The sequence below is a fragment of the Filicampus tigris genome, chromosome 2 (assembly GCF_054856515.1).
Source record: "Filicampus tigris isolate MCC_2025a chromosome 2, RoL_Ftig_1.0, whole genome shotgun sequence".
NCBI classification, from domain to species: Eukaryota; Metazoa; Chordata; class Actinopteri; order Syngnathiformes; family Syngnathidae; genus Filicampus; species Filicampus tigris.
Genome location: NC_141218.1, coordinates 29,065,470 through 29,091,235, shown reverse-complemented (window position 1 = coordinate 29,091,235; position 25,766 = coordinate 29,065,470). Strand labels below are relative to the sequence as shown.

General features: G+C 39.0%; 1 protein-coding gene across 2 annotated transcripts; it reads left to right on the top strand.

Moving 5' to 3' along the window:
- The first annotated feature begins 101 nt into the window (after nucleotides 1–101).
- Nucleotides 102–24,024, top strand: pde6a (phosphodiesterase 6A, cGMP-specific, rod, alpha). Of its 2 annotated transcripts, XM_086023332.1 has the most exons (25): nucleotides 102–168; nucleotides 275–338; nucleotides 1,162–1,492; nucleotides 2,227–2,368; nucleotides 5,131–5,286; nucleotides 8,170–8,259; nucleotides 9,853–9,993; nucleotides 10,077–10,151; nucleotides 11,480–11,544; nucleotides 11,628–11,694; nucleotides 12,840–12,887; nucleotides 14,795–14,944; nucleotides 16,037–16,180; nucleotides 17,474–17,539; nucleotides 17,637–17,783; nucleotides 18,454–18,561; nucleotides 19,094–19,203; nucleotides 19,366–19,453; nucleotides 20,603–20,703; nucleotides 20,788–20,895; nucleotides 20,969–21,032; nucleotides 21,559–21,633; nucleotides 21,764–21,847; nucleotides 23,033–23,201; nucleotides 23,280–24,024. In XM_086023332.1, exons 3-25 carry the CDS (start codon nucleotides 1,164–1,166, stop codon nucleotides 23,315–23,317), a joined length of 2,565 nt encoding a protein of 854 aa, XP_085879458.1. In that variant the 5' UTR covers nucleotides 102–168; nucleotides 275–338; nucleotides 1,162–1,163; the 3' UTR covers nucleotides 23,318–24,024. The 2 variants fall into 2 exon arrangements, with proteins under 2 accessions (XP_085879458.1, XP_085879457.1); XM_086023331.1 differs by lacking the exon at nucleotides 102–168 and having other exon boundaries at nucleotides 201–338.
- The last annotated feature ends 1,742 nt before the right edge of the window (nucleotides 24,025–25,766 follow it).

The window sequence follows — 25,766 nt, the reverse complement described above, 5'->3', positions numbered from 1 at the left end:
TAGATTCACACCAAAACCGCCAACTACCTCTGCATTTACAGCTTTGTTTCAGTGTTGATGTTTGTGTCCGGTCATAATGATCGTGCATTATGAATATGAGAGAACAGTGCCAATGTTGCAACAATAAACGAGGGAGGATTCCCAGGTGGTGGCCCTCAATACTAGAAGGTATCATAATCTCAGGATTGCATTGGTGTGCAGCTTTACGTGCGCATGTGATCATTTAAAAGCACCCTTGTAATAATCCCTTTTGCTCTCTCTCATCCACCTGCAGACCGTATGATAAAACAGAGGGATTAGACGCTGTGCTACTGGAGACGTTACGGACATTTCATCAGGTACCGTTTGTCTTTTTATCATCTACAGTATTTATGTACTTACTGACGTGGTGAGGGTTGTGATGATCAAGGTTATTGTGGCTAATGAAAACTTGTGAAATTACTAAAACCGTGATTGCAAAAGTATTTTTTTAACGAAGTGAAACAAAAGCGAAAAAGGTTTTCAAAAAATGAAAAACTAACTGAAACTACAAACCCAATTCCAGTGCGTTGTTTTGAACATAAATCAGAACAATGACTTTCAAATAATGTTCAACCTATATTTATTGAGTACACCACAAAGACAAGGTTCAAACTGATCAACTTTATTGTTTTTATTAAGTAATCATTAACTTAGAATGCAATCGCTGCATCACCTTCCCCAAAAAGCTTGGACAGGGTCATGTTTACCACTGTGCTACATCAGCTTTTCTTTTAGCAACATTCAATACTGTAAATGTTTGGGAACTAATTGTTAAAGCTTTTTGAGTGGAATTCTTTCCCATTCTTGCTTGATGAATAGCTTCAGCTGTTCAACAGTCCGTGATCTCCGTTGTTGTATTTTACGCTTGCTAATGTGCCACCCATTTTCAAAGACAGGTCTGGACTGCAGGCAGGCCAGTCTAGTACCCGCACTCTTCGTACTCTTTTAGTACGAAGCCACGTTGTTGCAACACATGCCAAATGTGGTTTGGCATTGTCTTGTTGAAATAAACTGGGGCCTCCATGAAAAGCACATTGATGGGTGGCAGCATATCTTTCTATGAACAACTCGTATGTTTCTATCAACAACTCGTATCTCAAGGCTCCACTGTTTATTATTGATACCCGCTTTGCTCCGCAGTCATGGTGGATGCCGCCACGGCCGAGCAGTTCCTTGACGCCAATCCGCAGTTCGCCAAGCAATACTACGACATCAACTTCCGGCCCAAGGTGGTGTCGGACTTGCTGGACAACGGCCGCGCCACAGCAGTGGACGTGAGCCACTATCACCGGCTCACTGCGGTAGAGGAGAGTGAGATCCTCTTTGACCTGGTGCGAGACATCCAGGACAACCTGCAGATGGAGAAATCTCTCTTCAACCTCATGAGGCACCTCTGCTTCATGCTGAGGGCCGACCGCATGAGCCTCTTCATGTACCGACAGAGGAATGGCGTGGCTGAGCTTGCCACCAGGTTGATCCTCCGACGTTTTGATCTATTTAGCGAACCCCAAATTGAATTGTTTTGACATTTAAACGCTCCAAAAACCTCTGCTGCATCATTTCTTCTGACCCCGATGCAAGCAGACTGTAAGGTACAAAAGTGGGGAAAAAAAATCAACCTGGGCGGCACTTTTATCCAGCGCTGCACCTAAACCTGGTGGTCCATACTGCGAACTAACGACTCAATCTGCTGATTCAGATGCATGTTCCACTTTGGAAAGTAACCGCCGACAGGGGGGCGGGGCAGGGAGCTTGTGCAGACGCTATACATAATGTACATATCACTGCCCCGACGGGGTGGGGTACCAAATTTACTGGTTTACTGTTTGAGGACCCCTGTTCTAAATCATCCATTAACTTACACACTATGCAAGTCGCTAACTCGTGGACTTAGTCAAACTAACTCACAAACACATATCTAGCTAACAAACTAACTCATTCGCTAAGACTGTCTCACTAACTGATTAAAAAAATCACTCACTACCAAACCAAAGTATTAAATCTTATGTCTAGCTCTCTAACTCACTCACCAGCACTAAGCGGCCGGCACCATTCAAAAGAGAAAATAAATTCTTTAGCTTCAACTGTACCTTTTTGTGACTCTGCACCCAAATAAAAAACTTTTTAAAGTAGCTACTAATTTAAATGCATGCGGAACAAACGGTCTCCTATTATTGATATAGTGTCATCACTTGTGCCTTGCAGGTTATTTAATGTGCATAAAGATTCCGTGTTGGATGACTGCCTGGTGCAGCCAGATAGTGAAATTGTGTACCCGCTGGATTTGGGAATCGTGGGCCACGTGGCCTCCACCAAGAAGATGGTCAACGTGCCTGACGTGTCCCAGGTAATATGTTGACGCGCCTACACACTTTAACATACCACAGTAATAGAACCAGGCAAAACCAACAAACATGAGCATTCATATCTGTGTGAAGGTGGAATTTTTTGCTTAGATATCAATATACTGTTTACACCATACCTGGGTGTGCACAGGCCCACCCATGGCTCCGCCCCGGCCCAAAGTCAGCCGGGATAGGCTGCAGCACGCACGCGATCCTTGTGAGGATAAGCGGTTTGGATAATGGATGGATGGATATCTAATTTGACCTATTTTGATAACTAAAGCACAGAAGCGCTCCCAAAGTTTCTTCCAGTGCCTTCGCCACCCTTATAGTAATCCTCTTATCCCGTATTGGTGTAAGAATGTAACTGATCCATCGTGGGTGGGATGAATGCCACAAAATTCTCATTCAATCCAGCCCGCCAGCCTTAATCTTCCAGTTTGCAATTAATTTCTTTCCCTGATGCTTTGCACCAAAATAGCCACCAGAGAGCGACGTGACACCACAATTTGCCTCCAAAGCAATGTCATCGTCACATAGTTCCCTTAGCATTTGGAAGTGTTTGCTCAATTTTATTCCCACATGAAGCAGTAAAAACAATTCTCCCTGGGCCTGACTCATGGGCGCACCATGAGTAAAAGTGCGGCAATTAAAACTAGTGACAGCTCTTGTTTCCTCATAATTGGTCTGCTTTGTGATGCTAATGCGGTGAGTGCAGCGGCCTTTCAGGCGGGATGCAGAGACTTTATATTTCCTTTGAAGGTTGAGATAATATGTTTGGAATTTTGGTCTTCCATTCACATTTATTCCACTGTATTTCTCCTCAAATCCCTTTTAATCTTTATATCATTCACACGCTTGTCACCACCCTGAGATAGATGGGTTTTGTATCCAGGTGTGTGTGTGTGCGTGTGTGTGTGTGATGGGGGGCAGTTTTCCAGATGAAGCTGGTTAATCTGTCCCGAATTAGAGCGATCCCAGATTACAGCCAGAGGTCACACAGGCCTGCAGTGGAGTCCTGTTCACTGACTCAGCAGCAGAAGCAACAGCACTAAACACTCCCTGCAGCCATTTTAAGACCACGTTCTTGTTCCGCACCAATCAAAATTGACTTCTTTAGTGGCGTGACTTATTCGATTCGATTTGGATTCATAATCTATTTTTACACATTGTGAGATGTTTTTATGATTAAAAATGTTATAAAAAAGAAACCAGTCGGTATTTTAATGCAAAGCAGTGCTTTATGCTGTTCTTTTGCCGTTTTAAAACACTATTAAATAATCATGTAATGGCTAAGTTTAGCTTTAAGCCACTGAGGTGACTAGACGTGGGGTGTCGGATGTGCTCGATTGCGTTGATAAATCCTTTGAGAAGTGTAATGTTGGCGAACTAGATACGGTCCAAAAACTGTATTGCTATCGTCTGTCTAATTGCACACCTGCTAAATGATTACTTCCGATTTAAATCAGTTTGAAAACAAATATGATGGTGACACCTAACAGTCATCTTGGTGAATTACATTGTCTCTCTAGCGTGGCCTGGGTCGTCCTCACAGTAGGACATGCCTTGAGCACAGGAGGCATCCTAACCAGATGCCCGAACCACCTCATCTGGCTCCTGTAAATGCGGGGGAACAGCAGCTCTACTCTGAGCCCCTACCGGATGGCCAAGCTCCTTACGCAAACTCTGAGGGAGAGCCCTGACACGCTGCGGATAAAATTCAATTAGGCCTTTTGCATAAGTGATCTTATTCTTTCGGTCATGAAAAAAGATTATTTTTCGTCATGAAATGGAAAAAAAAAACACACCTATTTTTTAAAAACTCAAATAATTATTTAGCATTCATTTACAATATTAGAATATAATTTACAATTGCTTTATAGTAAATGACACATGAATTACCATTATATTCTAATTATTTAAATGAAAAAAACTCCATATAATATCTAATAATATTAATAACAATAATAATAATAAATATCTCTGCATACATTATTTATTTATTTTATTGAATTTATTTAACAATTACTGCGATTGGCTGGCAACCACTTCAGGGTAAACCGTCCACTGCCCGTAGACGGCTGTGATAGGCTCCAGCCCGCCTGCGACCCTCGTTAGGATAAGCAGTTTGGATAATGGACGGATGGATGGATATTAACAATCATTCTCAATCTACCAAATGAACTACAAGTAAATTATATTCATAGTAATTAAAGAAAACTTCTATTGTTTATTATTTCACAATTATTCCGAATTTTACAAATATGAGTTATGATTCAATTTGCAGTCATAAAAATGGAAAGCATATTGTTTACAATAATGCTATAATTAATTACAGTTACAATCAGAATTGAAATGGCTCCTTCAATACCTTAATGTTATGTTTGCAATTTACAAGTATTATTTACAATAAAAATATAAATACATATCATGTATGATAAATGGAACGCACCTCAATCATTGAGCCTTACTTACCAGGTTTATTGTAAGTTTATTGAAATTGTGAATTCTAGCCTCAAGCAATTCTTCGCGATTGGTTTGACTTAGAAAAAAACAAAAACAAAAAGAATCTGACAGCGGTGATGGTCAAACAAAAGACTTTGTCACTGATTCTATCCCCGGAGAATCCGTCCATCTGCAGGTTTTAAGTCTCTCTTGTCATTTAATGAGGTCTCCTCCTCGCCTGAGGACCACACTGTTGACCTGGTCCATTGGGTTTGGCTTTAAATGTTTAAATCTTCCTCCTCCTCCTTTGGCGTTTTAGAATCCTCACTTCAGCAACTTTGTGGATGAGCTGACCGAGTACACCACCAGGAACGTGCTGGCCGTGCCCATTATGAACGGCAAGGACATGATGGCCGTCATGATGGCAGTCAACAAGATGGACGACGCTCCGCACTTCACCACCACGGACGAGGAGGTAATCGTGTGCATATAGTGTAGTATTTCCTTTGATAATATACAGCAGTGCCTTGAGATACACTGCAGAGATTTTGACATGGATATCATAGCAAGAATCGTATCGATTTTGAAGGACATTTAACCCAAGAGAGGGACAAATACACACTTAAATAAAGTAGAATCTCTGGTACTACTCTAAACCAGTGTTTTTCAAACTCTTTGGAGTCAAGGCACATTGATTTCATTGAAAAAACCCAACGGCGCACCACCAGCTGAAATTGTGAAAAAAAAAAAGCTTATTCTAACAATGTAAGTGTTATATTATGTAAGCATTTTTTAACCTCGAAGAATGATGTTATATTATAACGTCTTGAATAGGCATTAAATAAAGACAAAGAAAAAAGTATTTTACAATGTTAAATATTGATACTTAGTGTGAAACATGGGCCTGTTTAGATAAACATGCGTCACTAATTCGCTTGTCTCTAAACAAAGACAATTGGCTATCTACTGCTGCTGCCACCTGCTGGTATGAAAGACTACTACAACGGGGTTAAGACATGATTACGCTGCCAGGCGCTAAACCGCACAGGCACACGAATGAGATCATTTCCCACGGCACACCTGACAATATCGCGTGGCACACCAGTTTGAAAAACACTGCTCTAAACTACTTCAAGTCATAGCTTGTGGACAGTACGTTCTTTGTTGAAAATGGTAACCGACCCGGTAACCGAACGGATGAGTCAATCCTGGTGGTACCGCTAATATTCAATCCGTACATGCTTCTAGTAGGCCATCTAATGCACAGCTAAGTGCATTTCCACAATTATGCAAACAAGACTCAGATCTTTGTACGTGTCATTGATGTCAGGTGAATTTGGGCCTGTAGATTGACTCTGTCACCGTATCGAACAGATCTGTGTGTGGATGCAAAACAATTTTCTCCTGCTAAACTAGAAATAAAATAGACAACTGAAATCCTTGTCTGTGGCCCACAGAATCAAAGAGAAAATGTTATCAGTCACCTTGAAACTCTCGCTCTAAAACTCAAAGCTATCTTTCCACTTATGTTTTCTTTTTGTTTGACAGTCATGGCTGCAAATGGCAATTGGGAGACCGCCTTGCGCCCGCCTTGTTCCACGGCAGAGAAATTGATTTTGGGTTCTGTGTGGCACTTGGGAGGGGATGGCATGTTTCAATGTGTAAGAATAATTTTCATTTTGAAGTATGACTGATCAAAGATGATGCAAGTATCCTATTCATTTTCAATAGTTTTATGATATCTACTCTGAGAAATCTATTGATTTAAAAATTGAGCTCCAATGGCGTTGGCAGGAGTCCTGTTACTTCCCTACTAATATTCTAGGATGATTGTTCCTAATTAGGCACATGATTCCTATCTGTTTTTGATCCCATTTAGCATTTTGAGGTGGGGGAAAAAGCCTAATGATTCTGAAGGGTTTGGATGGACAATACTAACAACTCTTTTGAAATCAATTATTCCAGACAGAATTGTTTTTGATTAAGAATATCCTCATGTAGTTACTGTCCAAAATGTGTTGGTTTTAAGATGAGCTCCAAGGTCGCAGCAGAGGTCATATCACCTACTGGTCTTCCTCAACCCCTCCTGGATTATTGTCCCATATGAAATAAACAATCCGATTGACATGGAATACTGGGTGGCACATTGGAAGGCGCGTTCTGTCCAGCATCTAAGGAAGCTATTGATTTGAAAAATCTGTTTCAAGGTGGAAGCTTCCCGACCAGTCTTCTGGGAATGTTTATCCATATCTCTCTGGCATGGAAAGAAACCTATTGATTTTAAAGTCTTACCCAAGATGGGTACGGATTGGTGCCTACTAATGGATCCTTTGAAATGGATATTACAGCAAGAATCCTATTGATTTTGAAGGACATCTGACCCAACATGGGGACAAATACTTGGCATGCTTGGTAATATTGCTGGCTTTGTCGGTTCTGTTGTCTAAAACGGTGACCGATCGCCACCAAAATGCAAGTGCACATTACTACTCTTGTCCACTTCAACCTGTGAAAGTATAAAAGTGTTCTGCACAATAGTTTGGATTTATTGACATAAAAAACGTGATCTCATCACGATCACCTCCACAAAATAAAAAATACCGTGGCGATTGTTCCTCCACTTTCACAAGCTGAAGCGGACCAGAGCATGAATGCGCACACGAATAAAAATTTTTTTTGTCAAAATAATTGACATTGAATAATTTTCCGCGACACACCTGATGATCTCTCAGGGTACACTAATGTGCCACGGCACACCGGTTGAGAATGACTGGATTCATGTGCATGTTGAAGGGGCATTTTGCTGGGATGGAGACGGCGTATAATAAAATGTATAACAGTTGCCGGCCTCACTTTTACCTTTCATTTGGGTTAGAGCGCAAATCGGCAAGATGGCGACACAGAGTTTTAGCTCAGCGGTTATTGCTCTGCGCTTCCGGCCTGACGGCCCGCGCACCATCCCCAAGTTGGGTGTTGGTTTTGTTTCCACAATGTCACGCACGGCATACTCAGGTTTGTGCTTCGACCGCCGTGATTTTGATGCGCATGAGGGACACCCATGCACATGGTTAGACTGTGCCAGACTCGCACACAGAACGAAAAAAGGGCATCGTATGTTCTTTTCATAATTTTACTAAGCTAAACCTACCTAGTGTTTTTGTCCTTTGTTTTTAGATTCATTCTTTTGTTTGTAAATGATTTTACATGTATTTTTAATTACATAAAGCACAGCAAGTTACCCTGTGTGGGACACGCGCTGTATAAATAAAGCTGCCTTGCCTTGATGTTGCGTTTAGAACGGATTGTAACCACAAAACCTCTTTTTCAATCCTAAAAATGAATCTCCATTTGCCCGCAGACTCTGAACAAGTACCTGAACTTTGCCAACCTGGTGCTGAGGGTTTTCCACCTTAGCTACCTGCACAACTGTGAGACCAGGAGAGGGCAGGTGAGTTTTTTTTCCCGTATGCCCCCTCACATTGAGCGATGGCTTCGCGGACCGTCGCAGCTCAGCTCGTGACTCAGAGCGGTCGCTGCAATAAAAGTCAAAGCAGTAACACAAAGTTGCAGCAGTGATGGATGCAACTCAAGAGTCCCGAGGAAGTTGGAGGCAGCGGGGAAAGTCATTATTTTCAGGCTTTGAGGGATTATCATTGTTCTTTTTCACAGCGAGAATGCTTTTGATGGGGTGTTTTTTGGTCTGATTCAAGGTGATCGGAAGAAGTTCAAGTTAGTGTCAAAAGTTTGAGATGTGCAGGAGGGGGCGTGTCCTTACTCGCTCGGCACCTTCGCCCAATTACACAATTTACTACGCTTACTGCACACTTATTACAGTTTATTAAGAACTACACATTTATTACATGATTATTTCACACGTATCGCAATTTTTGGTCTATTTTTCCCCATTTATCGAACACCTTTTAACACGATACACATGTTACCCACTCATCACACAATCGTTATACAGTGGTGCCTTGACTTATTTTGTTAGCCCATCTCTGGCATTTTGCATCTTTTGCTAGGAGGCTTTTATTAATTGTGCGGTTTGGTTAAGTGCAAAACATGTAATTCGCTTTGTTTAACATGTAGTTTTCCGCTAAACTTGAACTGGGAATGGCAATTTACAGCTTAAAGCAAGTACTTGGCCTCTTTTTGGACAAATGCTCCATAGTCGCTGTTTGTTGCGGCGTTCGCTGCTGCCACAGCTAGCGCTCATAACTCAAAGCGTTGATCGTAACTCAAGCATAAAAAAAATCAGCCAAGCGATGTCTCGTCTCGTGAGTTGGGTCACTCTGAAATCAACATACAACTTTAAATTGAAGTTATCTCATACTTGCATATTGCATATTAAGTGCACATACAGTATTATATTGCATTATTACATCTTTATTACAGTCTCATAACACACATCATTTTGTCACACTTATTACAAGCTTAGTACAAACTTTACACATAGTGCACACTTATTGCACATTTGTGAAACATTTAGCACACTTTATGCATTTACAGTATTGCACGCTTAATAGACATGTATTACAATTTAGTACACACATTACATCTACACATTTGTTTTTTTTCCCCTTTTTTACACATTTTTGCACACTACTAAACACATATTACATATTTACCACTTCTGTACCATACTGTACACGTGTTGCACTATTAGACATTTTTATAACACACTTATCATTCATGTCATAAATTTGTCACACATTTCTACAGTCTTATACTTACACATCTGCTACGCACTTATTACACATGCGTTAGACACTTAAAACACAATTGTTGCACATACACATTCATTGAGTATTCAATACACGCTTATTACAGATGTCAAGGTCATTGCGCACTTAGTACACATTAATTACACACATTTTACATATTGAACATTACACACGTATGACACTCACACATTACTGTCCGACCAAACTATTAGATATTTTTTTATGAACTTATCACTAACTTATTATGTATTGATTGCACTGTTGCTAATGCACCCATTACACACTTATTACGCATCTATTACACGATTGTTAAACAGGTCCTGCTGTGGTCGGCCAGCAAGGTGTTTGAGGAGCTGACGGACATTGAGAGGCAGTTTCACAAGGCCTTGTACACGGTGCGAGCCTTCCTCAACTGCGACCGCTACTCTGTGGGTCTGCTGGACATGACCAAAACCAAGGTGACCAACATCCACTCCGCCAACGCTAGCATCAAAGGCTTGAACATGCGTACGCTAGCCCCATTTCATTTTTTGATTTGTAGGAGTTCTTTGACCTGTGGCCTGTCCTGATGGGAGAAGTTCCTCCATACGACGGACCCAAAACACCTGATGGTCGGGTAAGTGAAAATGATTACACAGTTCAACAGCAGATTTTAATCAGAGATGCCTTTTTATGTGTGTCCATAAACATATTTTGGACGCTGATTTAAAAATGCCTTTACTTTTAGCACATCTGGTTTTGGCAATACAGTATTTTAATTTGATGTTTTTAAGTTTGACCTTTAAAAGCGCATTACATACTTTACCAAAATTTTCAATATATTACGATATTACTATTATAAATGATTGTTATCATAGGGCCCAAGGAGAGACCACACAGAGGTCCCTATTGTTTCTGTAGAAATCCTTGTTCTCTGCGAAGAATCACATTTTTGAGCAACTAATTATGAACAAAAACTCACCAAACTTTGCACACACGCTGGACATGGCAAAAAAACAGGACATTTTGAAGTTGCCTTCCATGCGTACAAAAAAAATGGGTCTGCAGTGCTCTACAGAGGTATAATGGACCCTGTCCCGGTTTGACTTATGCCTACAAAAACCAGGAGGCACGTGTAGCACTCCGAGATGTACAATAAAGACATCGGTAGCCACACCCTAAACTGTACAGGAAGTGAGCTACGAGTGTTTGCATGCACAATTTTGCATATTTAGAGGGGCTATACCACTTGTCCTAGATAAATAATGTTCCGTGCTCAAATTTCTACCGGCCCGCAGCCTCTGGCATGAAATTAAAAATGAGCGGCCTGTCAGTAGTGTTGACCACAATACAAAATACACATGGAAAAAAAGAAAAAAAGAAAATGCATTTCACCACTAGATGGCAGCAGCAGTGTGGCTGCTCTCACTGGCTCTTTCTGAAATAAGCCCTGAGCTTGCTCCGCCTCTCGAAAAACGCCATTCTTAAAGTGGCGTAAGGTGTCTAGCAGACGAGTCGTGCAAACTACGACAAGGTGACTGCTAACAAATGCCGTGAACATTTTAAGCAACTTGAAGCTGATTGGTCGGCCCTCACACGTTTTCCCCTCACCAAATCTGGCCCTTCTTTGCAAAACGTTTGGACACCCGCGTCTTAGACGGTTAACCTGATTGACTACAAACTTGGCCTGTACCATCTCAACCTGGGACAACAACGATCTTATGTTTTTGACATGCTGTATGACGGGGCGGGCCATCAAATTTTGTGTTTCGTAAGTCCTTCTTAACGAAGCATTCTTGGTTACTGAACCGCTTTGCCCTCACGAGGGTTGCGGGAGTTTCACAATCAGTGCAAAAAAATCATCTTACTTGCATCTCCGATTTAAACATGTAATAACAATTTGTTACGGGTTCTTTGGAGGAAATGAAAGCACACTGAACACCATTTTTGTATTGTCTTGTGCAGGAAATAGTCTTCTACAAAATTATCGACTACATCCTGCACGGCAAAGAAGACATCAAAGTCATCCCGTCAGTCGCAAATACAATCAGTCTTGTTGATGGTTTGGGAATTATTATGAATCAAATGCTGTTGTTTGTTGACGTGCGTGCAGGAATCCTCCAGCAGACCACTGGGCTCTGGTCAGCGGCTTGCCGACCTATGTTGCAGAAAATGGACTGGTAAGATTTCGTCCGTATAGCAGTGGAAGGCGATTCCGTGTTTTCGAAGAATGGAAACCAGGGGCAGCAAACACAACGAGAACAGCAATGGCCCCAAAATAGAACCCTGTGGAACACCATACGATAGAGGGGCAGAGCAGGACTCAGAGAAACCAAAGCTAACAGAAAAAGTCCTGCCAGCCAAATAGGATCCAAACCATTCTAAAGCGCTTCCAGTAGTAGCCACCAGGTGCTGCAAACGAGCCAGAAGAATACTGTGGTCCACCATGTCGAACGCTGCACTCAAATCCAACAAAACAAGACATAGACGATCTCAAATGTCATTTGCCATCGTTAAAAACACATAACAGGGCTGAGTCTGTGCTATGCATCTTCTTGAGACCTGATTGGAAAACCTCCATGACATTATGTTCACCCAAGAAAGATTTTAACCTTGAGTGAACCACTTTTTCCAGAATTTTAGAGGTAAAAGGCAGCTTGGAAATGGGTCTAAAATTTGACAGCAAACCTTGATCAAGGCCAGGTTTCTTGAGCAGGGGTTGCACTACAGCATGCTTAAAATGTTGGGGCACTAAACCAGAAGACAGGCTGCTGTTGATAATGGCCAAAACCGATTCACTAATACTCGGGAGAACCTCCTTAAAGAAGTGAGGATTAGTTACACATGATTTACACATTAAATACCGCCCATACACATTTAATACACTTATGACATGCGTATTATGCAGTAACTAGACAGTTATTATACATTTATTATATGCTTAATTTCTTACACACTTATTACGCCTTTGTTCCATATGCATTAGACATTATGTGCACATCTTTTACACATTGAGGGCCATCTTCTCCTGTTCATCTAACAGGCATCTAACATTCATTTACACAATTATACAGTTATTACACATGAAATACTGCATAGTTATTTCACATGTACAACAACTTTACTATACAATATTTGAACACTTATTTATACATTAATTGCACATTTCCATGTATATCCCTATTCACATAATTATCATACAGTCCGAGCACTTTTGTGAAAATGGAGTTCGACATTTGAAACAACACATTCAACATTTATCGTCTTTGTTCGCATTTTCAAGCACATGTACATACAATAACTATTATTTCCATGTTCCTAACAGATTTGCAACATAATGAATGCGGCTGAGGACGAATTCTTCAATTTCCAAGTAAGTGTCGCAGTTTCACATGGACGTGCAGTCCATTAAGTACACCCGCACATTTGAACAAGCTCTAATAAAGGAGATTTAATGGCACCGTTTTCCATCAGGGATCTTAGAGAAGTGGAAGTCAATAAATTGTGCAGGTGTTGTGGCACTAACATGATGTCATGTGTGCGTGCATGTGAGTGCATGTGGGGCGGAGCCGCAGTCATAAAGGGAATAAATGATCTCCTTATCTTTCCTCACTGACTTTCCAGCAGGATGCGCCGCTCAGCTCTGCTCATCTTTCGTCCCATTGCAATCACTTTGCCACGGGGAGGTGCGCCAACTCTAACGACCAAATTCATCATTTTTGGGAGCCCATCACGCGCTTGTTCTCTGCCAACTTGGCCAATCTAGTGGATTTTCTTCAGATAGATTCTTTCATTAGAATTAAATTACAATTATAACTCAGACCCCAATAAGCAGAAGAAATGATGGATGCAGTATATATGTACTATATGTCCATAGGAAATTAATTCAAACACATTTGCAGAAAACTTTTAAAAGTATTTCAGAGTAAAGTCAAGAAATAAAAGTCTGTTTCTGAAATATATAGAAAAGGAAAAAAAATGACTTCAATTTGCTTAGAGGACTTCACCTCTATTGGCAGCTTATTCCATGTGTGCGCAGCATAACAGCTAAATGCAACTTCACCGTGTTTACTTGGAACTCTGGGCACCACTAATTGACCCAAGTCTGCAGGTCCAACTTTTCCTTCTGTACTTCGGTTTGCGCAAGATACGGCCTCATAAACAGGCAACGCAACAATCCCGTTGAGTCATTTGAACAAGGTGCACCCAAGTGATGATGTGGAAAGCATGATAATGCCAAATGAGTTTGCTCAGGCTGTTGACGTCTCATTAGCTGTTTAGCCACTATACTATTTAGCCGTGCCACCACAGGACCAAAGCAGAAATCAGTCATGTCATCTTTGGTATCTTTTGATCATTGCAACAATCCCCCCCCCACCTCCAAAATATGCAATGTATAACACAGACACTCATTACACATTTATGTCACATTATTACAGCCCTACTCTGATGTGTGTGTACATTTCTTAGACATTTTACACACTTTTTATACATACATATTATATACCCATTTATGACACAGTTATACACTATAATTGTGTGCATTACACGTTTTTACACTTTCACATTTGTTAATTCGCTTTAAAAAAAAAAAAAAAAAAAATATATATATATATATATATATATATATATATATATATATATATATATATATATGTGTGTGTGTGTGTATATATATGTGTGTGTGTGTATATATATGTGTGTGTGTGTATGGGGGTGTGTGCGTGTGTGTGTGTGAATTTATTAAGCACTTATAATCCAACTATTATGATTTTTTTCACATAAGTAGGCTATTACAGATCTATGACACAATCAAAACTCAGGTATTTAATATTTATTAAAGCACTATTGTTTCAATTTGTTACACACAACGTTATGTTATGGCTATTACACATTAATTACACACAAAACATTACACGTTTAGTATAAACCATAGTATGCGTTCATACACTAATGATGCACTTGTTACACATTTATGACCAATTTGTTACAACCTTCATTACACACTTATTACACGTTGCACATACTAAAATCATGCCACATGTTTTGTGACACACTAATGAGCCAGATATGCATATTTAATATAGTTTTTCCATTGTTTATTAAACACTTAGTACATATGTTTTGTACATTTTACTGCTTTGAACTTGTAAGTGGTCTCTGGTGATATTATTTATTTGATTTTTTTTTCTGTAGGTAAAGTTAATTACTAGGTACAGTAAGTATGCAGTGCCTTTAATGGTTGAAGTTAAATAAGTGTACTATATATACTTTTCACAGAAAGAACCTCTGGACAACTCAGGCTGGACAGTTCGCAATGTTTTGTCCATGCCCATCGTGAACAAGAAAGAGGAGATTGTGGGCGTGGCAACCTTCTATAACAGGAAAGACGGGAAACCCTTTGACGAGATGGACGAAACGCTGATGGAGGTGGAGTGTCTACAGTTTAAAATCTGTGCCTGTGTGTGTGTGTGTGTGTGTGTGCGTGCGTGTGCGTGGGTGACTCACAGCTTTCTAAATAGAGGGCCGTGCATTCCATTATTTATTAGCCCCGGAGGCTTTTCTGCGTCTACTTTGTTCACAAGCTCGAATGCTCTCATTTGAACAACAATCCATGTGTCACTTTTTCAATACAAACACACAAACCAAAGTGACTTTTTCATCATGTGCCCTTGTTGAATTCTCTAGCACATCGGGTTTTCATAATAATAACAACGATAATAATAATATTTATTATTATTCTAATATAATCTGTAATATTGGAATAGGTTTTGTAATATTGATAAATTACGGGAGAGGTTCAGCAACAAGTGGAATTTTGGAGGGAAACGTCATAGCTACAAATTACAATGCATGGTTAAATCCAAATTGTGCAAGCTTTTCATAGGTCATAGTTACAAATGAAAAATGAAAATATCTCAATAAGCGGAAAAAAAAAGTCACGACATTTTATATGAGTGTCCAAAATACCTTTAGGGACACAAAAGGTCCCTCTGATTCAAATTTGCTGTTAACCAGTTTTATTCATCCATTTGGTAATAGTAGTATTTCTTTCTGTCTGCACTTATTTATAATTATGTTTTTATTTACATGGTTCACGATGAAATCTCAACATTTGAAAAAAATGAAATTCTTCTTTCTTTCCCTCTGTGCTCTACCAGTTGTCAATTTTTATTAATGTTTTTCATTTATTATAAACATAAGTACATTTATTTTCCTCATACTCTACCAATTGTCACTTACTGGTAATTATTTTAAAATGTTTATTTATCTTGAATGAAAAATAAGAATACGTGCATTTCTTTCCCTGAGTGTTCAACCAGTTGTCTACCAATTTTTCATCGTGTTGTTGTTATTTACCACAAAAAAATATAAATAAATCAAGTACTGCGGTATTCTTCAGCATTAGACAAGTTGAACCTATTGTAAAAATGAAATAATATCGGGCTGGGCGAGGACCGAGCACTGCACTAGTTGCTGTCAGCCTCCACTAGTTGGTGACGGTGTGCCTCCCCATTGCAGTCTCTGACGCAGTTTCTGGGCTGGTCGGTGCTCAACCCAGACACGTACGACAAGATGAACAAGCTGGAGAACCGCAAGGACATCTTCCAGGACATGGTGCTCTACCACGTCAAGTGCCGCAAAGACGAGATACAGAATGTCCTGGTCAGTGAACGCCTCAATTTCTTGATGAAGATCAGTCATCATTTTCATACACTAAGTCCCCAGTAATGTGTTTACTAGTATGATATAGTATAGTATAGTATAGTATAGTATAGTATAGTATAGTATAGTATAGTATAGTATAGTATAGAAACGCGAAGTAGCGAGGGATCACTGCATAGACCCTGAAGCCAGTTTTTCGCAGCATGAAATTTGGTAAGCACGTCTATCATGAGTTGACCAACAACAAAAAAAAAGTCTCAAGAAGCCACATCTGAATAGATACTGGAAATTCTGCCATTTTTCTTTGTGGTCATTTTGGACATTTAAGCGAATTAACGAATGCAGCCCCCAAAGCTAATTTTACTTAGCAACATAGAATTTAGTAGACTTGACTATGATAAGTAGACCCGCACAAATAGTCTCAATAAGCCATGAAAAAAAAAAAATGAAAAAAAATAAACAGACAGGAATTCTAAGGGTCCTTTTAAATTTGGTAGTCATGTCTATCATGAGTCGAGCCAAAAACAAGTCTTAAGAAACAATTTCTGAAAAGACCTAAGTCCACCATTTTGGTTTAAAGCAATGAACAATTTTAGGGTGATTTTGGTCATTTCTTTAGATACAATCAGGTCTTTGCTCGTTTCAGTTGGCAAAATGAAATTTGGTAAGCACGTCTAGCATTAGTAGACCCACAAAAAGTCTCAAGAAGTCATATGTGTATAGAGACAGGAAGTTGATCATTTAGGTTTGAAGCGGGCCTTTTTGCTGGATGCAAAATGACATTTGGTAGGGATGTCTGTCATGAGTAGATCCACAGTCTCAAAAATTCAGACACATGAAGCCTGCCGTTTTGGTTTGAGTCAGAATTTTTAGGCTCAATTGGTTCAGTTGTACGCAATCAGATTAAAGTAAAAAAATTCTGCCCCAAAGTCAATTTCACTTGTCAACCTGAAATTTGGTCAGCAAGTCTGTCGTGGGTAGAATAACAAATACGTTAAGAGAGAGAGAGAAAAAAAAATATGCTTGAAAGGACACATAAAAATTCCATTTCATGGTCATTTTGAGCATTTCCAAGACTCCCTGAAAGAAAAACTTGCCCAAGAAATTTTGCCCGATTGCTATCAAATTTTGCCGATTCAGAGACCTCCATTCACATCACTGTGACAGTTGTTTTCTTCTATTCTTGACGGATGAACTAAGCTAAATTGCAATATTTCTGTGTTTTTGTCATTGCGCGTAGCTTGGCAACTATGATGTCACAGTTCCTAAGTGGTGTTTGCGTTGCATCCTCAGAACACCCGCGAGCGATGGGGCAAAGAACCGGATGAGTGTGAAGAGGAGGAGCTGGAGGAGATCCTGGTGATCAGCAGAAATACAAACAACATATCCGAAAATGCAACACACGCCTTCCATTTTTCCGACATGATCATAAATGATATGTTGGTCTCGTTTCCAGTCGGAAGTCCTCCCCAGCGCCAAGAAATCGGAGATCCTGGAGTTTCACTTCTGCGACTTTGAGCACAGTGAGTTGGACCTGGTCAAATGTGGCATCAGGATGTACTACGAGCTCAAAGTGGTGGACAAGTTTCACATTCCCAGAGAGGTGACCACCTCATTTTAAGGCTTTTTTTTTTTTTTTTGTGGGGGGGGCAAAATACTTTTCCGTCTAATGCCTTTCAGTCCTGCACAAATGCAAATCGGCACACAAGCAGGTTTTAGAGCTTTGTGCTGGTTGGAGCATAAATGTTTATCTCAAATGTCAAGGTCAACAACCTTAATTTATCCGTACATATCCGATTTGCCACCTCGGGTAGTCCGTAATGATCCACCTTTTTTGGAGCCAAACGCCTTTGAACTTGAGTAGTTTAAGTTCAGAATTCACCAGGAATCACATTAAAAACAATAATAATAAACCACATATCAAATTAAAGGGCTTCTCAGATCACTAGTTGTGTTGTCTATATGCTCTCATAACGGAATGGCGACAAACTCCCCTGCAAACTGATTTTTTGGGGGAGAGATTTGACTAAAATTTTCCTGTGAAGGCATAAAACAGATGTAGTCTCAGAGTTTTATTTAGAGGCACCTAGCTAGCCCCTCATCGACTCCAATGCAGCTAGTTAATTAATCATGAAACATCGCCGGACGCCTGCTGTGTGTCCTCCTCGAAATAAACTCACCTCAAAGCTATTTTTAATGCTTATTTGAACAAATGGAAGCCTAATGGGTGTGTTTGTGTGCGTGCGTGTGTGTGTGTGTGTGTGTGTTCGTAGGTGCTGGTGAGGTTCATGTACTCACTTAGCAAAGGCTACAGGAAGATCACTTATCACAACTGGAGACATGGATTCAACGTTGGGCAGACCATGTTCACACTGCTCATGGTCTCTCACACACACACACACACACACACATGCACATCTCTCATGATTAGACCCACAAAAAAGTCACAAGAAGCCATGCCAAAAACACACAGGAAGTATGACATTTTGGCTTGGAAACAGCATTTTTAGGCTCATTTTACAAAGATGAACATTTGTTAACCAGTTTTACTTAAAATTGACAGGCATGTTTGTCGCAAGTAGACACACCACAAAAAAAAACTGATTGAAAGACACAGGAAGTCTCCCATTTTAGTTTGAAGCAGTCGTTTTTGAGCCATTCGAAATGGTTATCCAAAGGCAAACGTCTGCCACAGCTTTTGCCCAATTGCTACAAAATTTCAACCTCATCCACTGGACAGTTGGACAAGACTAAATTATAAAACCTTTTAGTTTTCATCATTGCATGTGGGCAGAGGGTGGCTGGTAAATTTGCTGACTCGCAAAAAAAGGCAGATCTTGACGAAACTTCCTACAGAGCGTCATCAATCAAAGTGTGAAGTGCGCATACGTGTGTGCGTGCTGGTGTGTTCAGACGGGCAACCTGAAGCGTTACTACACTGACCTGGAGTGCATGGCCATGGTGACCGCCGGCTTCTGTCACGACATCGACCACCGAGGCACCAACAATCTCTACCAGATGAAGTGAGCGCACAAGTTTGTTTGTTGTCATTCGCTGGCTCATCCAAACGCAATTCATCACCTGTAGTAAAACGAACCGCAGCGTGCAGCAGGTCCAGCCAGTCCCGAAATGATCATTCATGATTTAGCACCATGTAACCTCCCAGCCTTAATGTGTGTGTCCAGGTCTGGAAATCCTCTGGCGAAGCTTCACGGCTCGTCCATCTTGGAGAGACACCATCTTGAGTTTGGCAAGACTCTCCTGAGGGATGAGGTGTGTTGCAGTGTGCGCACACGCACGCACGCACTCCCAGACTCAACTTGACTTGAACTCACCTTGACAGCTTCTGTTTCAGTCCGCCAGCATGATGCATTTGACTTGCGGCCAAATGAATGCCAAATAAATAAGGCAATAGAATAAATAATGTGCGAATGATATACAGGTACATGCAAATGAGAAAAAAAAAGAATGACAAGAATTGAAAGAAAACAACAAACATTAAATGAAAAAGCATTTAAAATATTGTTTTAAGTAAAAAAAAAAAAACACTTGTTTTAATTCAATGTGATATCGCTGTTTAATGTTAAAAATCATATATTAGACACAAAAAGTTTCAACAAAATGTCTAAAAAATACTTTTAGACTTATTTTTGTGTAAAAAAAAAAAAAAGAAGATTAATCTTAATATACCAAAACAACTTTAATTTCATTTAAATTTCACATTCTTATTCATTTATTTTAATAAAAACAACAACAACTTTATTTCAAATACTAACACATTTAAAACAAAACATTGGTAATTTTGTAAAAAAAAAAAAAGTTTTTAAATGTATTTTAATTTACATTAAAAAAAAGAACTTTTACTTTTTACATTTAGTTTTGGAACCTAAATTATTCAATTTTAAAAATCTAATTTTAAATACAAGTATATTTAAAAAATAGTGGTGTTGATCATTTTTTAAATGTATTTAATTTTAAATTAAAATGATGTTTTCAGTTCATTTAATTTTGAAACTTAATTTGTCGAATTTTAAATACAGTATAAAAACGTTTATATTTTCTTTTAAATTTTTGGCACGATTGCTTAGCTTCAGTTACGACTTTTAAAAATGCATTTAATTTTAAATGATGAAAAATATGTCACTTTTCATTCAGTTTTGAAACAGTACAGTGTAAAAGTTTTTGTCCTCTTCTCAAAGTCTTGCTTTTTTGCATAATTTCCCCACTTTAATGTTTAAAGGGGAGGTTCAGGTCAAATTCTTTTTTTGCACTAACATGTTCTATGTGCCCCCCAAAGTCTATTCTGATTAATTTTGCGTTTGCAAAATAAGAATTTTCAGCCATCCAGGGAGGCTGACATTTTATGCAGCATCATGCGTGTGCGTGTGTGTGTGTGTGTTTTGAAATCTTGGTTTGTTTCAGTCATTGAACATCTACCAGAACCTGAACCGCCGGCAGCACGACATCGTCATCCACCTCATGGACATCGCCATCATCGCCACCGACCTGGCGCTCTACTTCAAGTCAGTATCGCGCGTCAGGCCAGCTCGTCACTGCTGCTGTCGGTCAATCCCATGATGCAATGTGGGTGTCCTTGTCCTGTGCAGGAAGAGGACCATGTTCCAGAAGATCGTGGACCAGTCCAAGACCTACGAGAACTGGAACGACTGGACCAAATACATGATGCTGGAGACCACGCGCAAGGAGATTGTCATGTAAGCGCACACACGCCACACACACACACCACACACACACAATTTAATCAACCAAGTTGTGTCGACCGCGCAGGGCCATGATGATGACGGCATGCGACCTGTCGGCCATCGCCAAGCCTTGGGAGATTCAGAGCAAGGTCAGTGGAATGTCACTTTTGCGTGTGCGTGTGTTTTTTTTTTTATTCATCCAAATTGTCACAATTTGTACAGTATACATTTGCTAGAAAAAGTTTACAGAAAAAAAAGTCTTTTCAAAATCTTTTAAATTTTATGACATTAAAGTGGTATTTTTTTTAAAGGATTTTTTTTCGTTTTTGAAGAAAAAGGAACAATAAAGTAAAACTATGTTTTATTTTTTACGAAATGTAATGTAATGTAAATGTAAATCACTATTTACAAATTTTACAGATTAAACTTGTTTTTTGTTTTGTCATTTTAATATATTATATATATTATATTATATTATATATATATATGTGTGTGTGTGTGTGTGTGTGTGTGTTAATGTATATAGATAGATTGATAGTACTATTCTTTTTCTAGGACAAAATCTGTAAATTTATCAGAGTAACACCACCAGTGTTGTCTTGGGAGATGCCATTTGTATTTCATTAATGGAAAAAAGGCTAATTACCAAGTGTTTATTTCCCACCCCACCTGCAGGTGGCGCTGTCTGTAGCTGCTGAGTTTTGGGAGCAAGGAGACCTGGAGAGAACCGTTCTGGAGCAACAACCCATTGTAAGTGTTTGTGAAATGGCAATCAATACATGGCAAGTCTTGTATTGAATCTCTGCTGTGTTCCGAATAAAGTGTCCAGTGGAGCACGAAGAATCTCAACTACTGGCTTGCTTTTTGTCTCCTTTTTCAGCCCATGATGGACAGAAACAAAGCAGAAGAGCTTCCCAAGCTGCAGTGTGGCTTCATCGACTTTGTCTGCTCTTTTGTTTACAAGGTCATATCATGCCATTGAAAAGAATAAACCCTTTTTTTCCCCTCACAAAAAAAAAAGTCTTAATCTTAAAAGAATTTTTAAAAAAATGTCTGGGGAAGTAGTCATTATTTAGGAGAAGAATTAGTGTTTATCAAAGAAAGTCATATTTTGGGGGGTTGGTGGTGGGGATGATCAGAATTTTTTTACATTAAAGTCATATTTTTCTGAGGATGGACTGCTTTTGAGAAAACGCTCATAAAATTACAAAAATAATGTATTTGTTCAAGAAAAAGTTGTAACCTCATGATAATAAAGATGTGTATTTTTGACATAACGTTTTTAGGAGAATACATTGGTTTAGTTTTCCAGTAAAATAAGATGAGGGATTTTCAGACCAAAAGAAGAAATCTTGGGAATAGAAGTCACATTTTCTTCTAGAAAATAGTTATTCCAAAAATATAGTTTTATGAGACTCAAGACTCCTTTTTAGGACGAAAATGTTTTAATTTTATGACATTAAAGCAATGCTTCTCAAATAGAATGGAGAGCCACCCTGAGGGAGTGCAGTGCAATGCCAGGGTGAGCTCGTGTAACCCCAGGGAACATGTTTTGTTTTTCCCCTTAGTAGAATAAAATGTAATTGTACATCCACTACAGAAATTTCCAGTTGCGTTGTCAATTGCCTGAGTGTGCGCAGGGAGTAGTAGCTCTAAGGTGTAGTTTTTTGTTTTTTTATTGCTACAAGCATGCGAACAGACAGTACAGAGCACGAAATATGAAAGTGCATTGAACAAACCCTTATGAAAAGTATTTAACAGCGATGAAAAGAAATCTGGAGAGACTAAAAACAATAAAGTTATTCTTTGATGTAAATTGCACTGTTACAATGTTGCAAGAATTAAACCTAATTCCACCTAACATGGAAGGCTGGGACAGATTAATGGCATTTACATTCTCTTCAATGGAGAAAGATGATTTGATAAACAAGTGTTTTGACTTACAAGGATGGTCATCGTGCCAAGGCGCAACAGTAATGTCATTATTTGTGGGAAAACAATTTTAATGATATGAAATTAAAGTCATAATTTTTAAAGAAAGCTGTAATTTTACAAGAATGAATTTGTATTTTTTCCAATCAAACTTCATTTACAACATGCAATTGAAGTCATGACAATGATGCTAGGTGTTGTCGTGTTTTGGTGTCAGGAGTTCAGCCGCTTCCACGTGGAGATCACGCCCATGCTGGATCGTCTCCTCAACAACCGCAAGGAGTGGAACGCCCTCAAGGAGGAGCATGACGCCAAGATGGCCACCATTGAGGCAGCCAAGAAGGCCAAGGAGGAGGCGGCTGGCAAAGCAGCAGCGGCCAGACAAGGTCAAGGTCGCCACCGACGCCAAACTATCCCAAAATCCATTTTCATCAAAACCTAATCCGATGTTTTTCTCCCTGCAGCGAGTGCAGCACAGTCCAAGACTTGTACTCTCAGCTAGAAGAGCGCGTCTCAAAACCTTCCACACCAAATACTACATCAAAAAATACGTACTACCATAATGACGACATTTAAATAGAATAGCATGGGTTTTATTCCTTTAAGGTATATTTGATATTATTATAAGCTACTGTAACATTTGGCACAGTTTGAACATTAAGTGTGCTTAATATAGGAAAATAAACAACTGTGACTCACTTAAATAATGATTACGTTAAATTATATTGCACACACAGTGAGTAATAAACAAAAAAACCCAAAATAAATTAAATGTTTGGAAAGAAGCAGCTCTAAAATTTTAACCAGTAATGTATTGTGTACTTCAAAGTTAAATAAAACTGAACTGTATTTAACATAGGTACTGGAGTGGATTTTTAAAAAAAACATTTAAGGCACTGCAACAGGGTACAGTTTGAATATTTAATTCAGTGATTCTTTCACATGCCACTAGGGGGAGCCCATGTAGTATTAGTGGTACACTTTGAGAATCACTAAAAGAGAAGAGAGAGAAGAGAACTTGTTAATGCGCTGCTAGATCCAGCTAAACTTTATACTGCAATAGTAAATTACAACACATTTGATTAAAATCTATGTACCAATTCTCTACACACACTTATGAAGTACTTGATGTACTTGATGCTTTGTGTGCTTGCTTCAAAGAATAGTAAATGATGCTATTTTCATACATAAACATGTTTGTCTTATGAAGTGTGTTGTGCTGCTGTGATTATTATTATTATTTTAGGTGGTTAGCCGTGGTCAAGGTTTTTTTTTTTTTCTAGAAAAAAAGTCATAAATATAATGATAAAAGTTGTAGGTTTCCATATTATAAAAAGTTGTAAAAACTTTTTATAAAAAGTCACAACATTCAGAAAAAGTAATTGTTTTACAAGAAAAAAGATTTAGCCTTACGGGAACAAAATATCCATTGTAAAGGTATAAACCACCAGGGCTGTGCTGGAGCCTATCCCAGCTGACTTTGGGCAGTAAATTGTGAATTGAGAATCTATAAGATTGAAAAAATATTATAAAAAAAAAAAAAAAAAAAAATTTAGACCAAAATTGAAATAATATTAAAGTCATACATTTTATGGGAAAATGTTTTTGTCTTTCTTTTTTTGTTGGAAAGAGGGAACCAAACTTTGCAGAAAACATTTGCAATCCACGGGAATAAGGTTGCATTTCTTACATAAGATTAAAAACAAATGCAAATTCAAACTTGTATTTTATTTTTTTTTAGGCAGAAGTCAGCATTTTACAAAATTTTAGTTGTATTATTCCAGAAAAAAAGTTGCAATTTTACAATAAAACAGCTGGAATCTTATAAAAATATATTTTTTTGCTTTTTTTAAGTTGTAATGTTAAGGGCAATTTCAATGGGGAAAGTGTCATAATCTTCCTTCATTTTATGTCTTTTTTGTGTAAAAGGTGCAATCTTGCGATTTGTAATTTTTTAAGTTTTGCTCTTACAAGAAATAAATCCCTCATACTAACTAGACTATAGTTGATTTTTGTTTGTTTGTTTGTTTTGTTAAAAAGTTGTTTTTTTTTAACAAAGAGTGATTGTAAGAACAAAATAACTTTTCATATTTAAAAAATTGGAGTCTTTGGAGAATAGCATTTTTTTAAAGCTAAAATGTATATTTTTCAAGCACTGTCATTGAATTTTTCCATTTAAAGTGTTTTCTATTTTCAAACAGAAAGTAGTAGAATAAAATTACTTGTTTTCAGAATCCATCAAGAATAGTCTTTATTTTTCACATTAAAGTCATTTTTTTTGCCTAGGACAGTTGTATTCTTTCCAAGAATAATTTACAGTCTTACACTTATGCATTTAGTTGTACATTTTTGAACACGGCTATTCGCTGGTGATAGTGGCCGAGCCCTGCAATTGTGGTGGTAACACAGACGGTTCCCGGGACTTGGTCAAATCAGTAAACCAACTTTGTAGCACCTGTAGCGCATATTTATTGCAGTCAAATTGGGTCAAAGTTCACCCAAAATGTATGGAAGGGTTAATTGGTGTTACCATTATGACGGGTGTCCTTGCAAAATGTTCTCCCTGAACCACAGTTCAGTTTGAGATTCCCTGCTTGAAAGAAGCTGCATACAGTATGCACAGCATCCTCTCATATGTGGGTCACGTCAGTGTTTCACAACAGTGCACATGACAGCTGAGCGTTAATAAACCGGATGGAGCCTGCAAAGGGGGTCAAACGCGCTCTAAATCCATCCTTCCTCCCCCTCCGCGCTTTGTAGTAGCGCATACGTAAGCGCGTATCGTCACCACCTCGTGACGTGAGCGCTGCTGACATAAGACTGCGGCTCAAAGGATTGCCGTATACGGCCATGATGCTGGCCAGGCCGAGCCGTGACGCAGGGACAACCCGTGACTGCCGCAGAGAGAGGAAGGGGGCGGAGGGGGTGCGAAAGGGAGTTTTGGGAGGGGG

Bases quoted from the DNA above. Each gene is read 5' to 3' on its own strand.
- pde6a (XM_086023332.1), top strand. From the start codon at position 1,164: ATGGTGGATGCCGCCACGGCCGAGCAGTTCCTTGACGCCAATCCGCAG. The intron at 1,493-2,226 runs GTTGATCCTCCG...TGTGCCTTGCAG, and splicing joins GTGGCTGAGCTTGCCACCAG to GTTATTTAATGTGCATAAAG. The intron at 5,287-8,169 runs GTAATCGTGTGC...ATTTGCCCGCAG, and splicing joins TCACCACCACGGACGAGGAG to ACTCTGAACAAGTACCTGAA.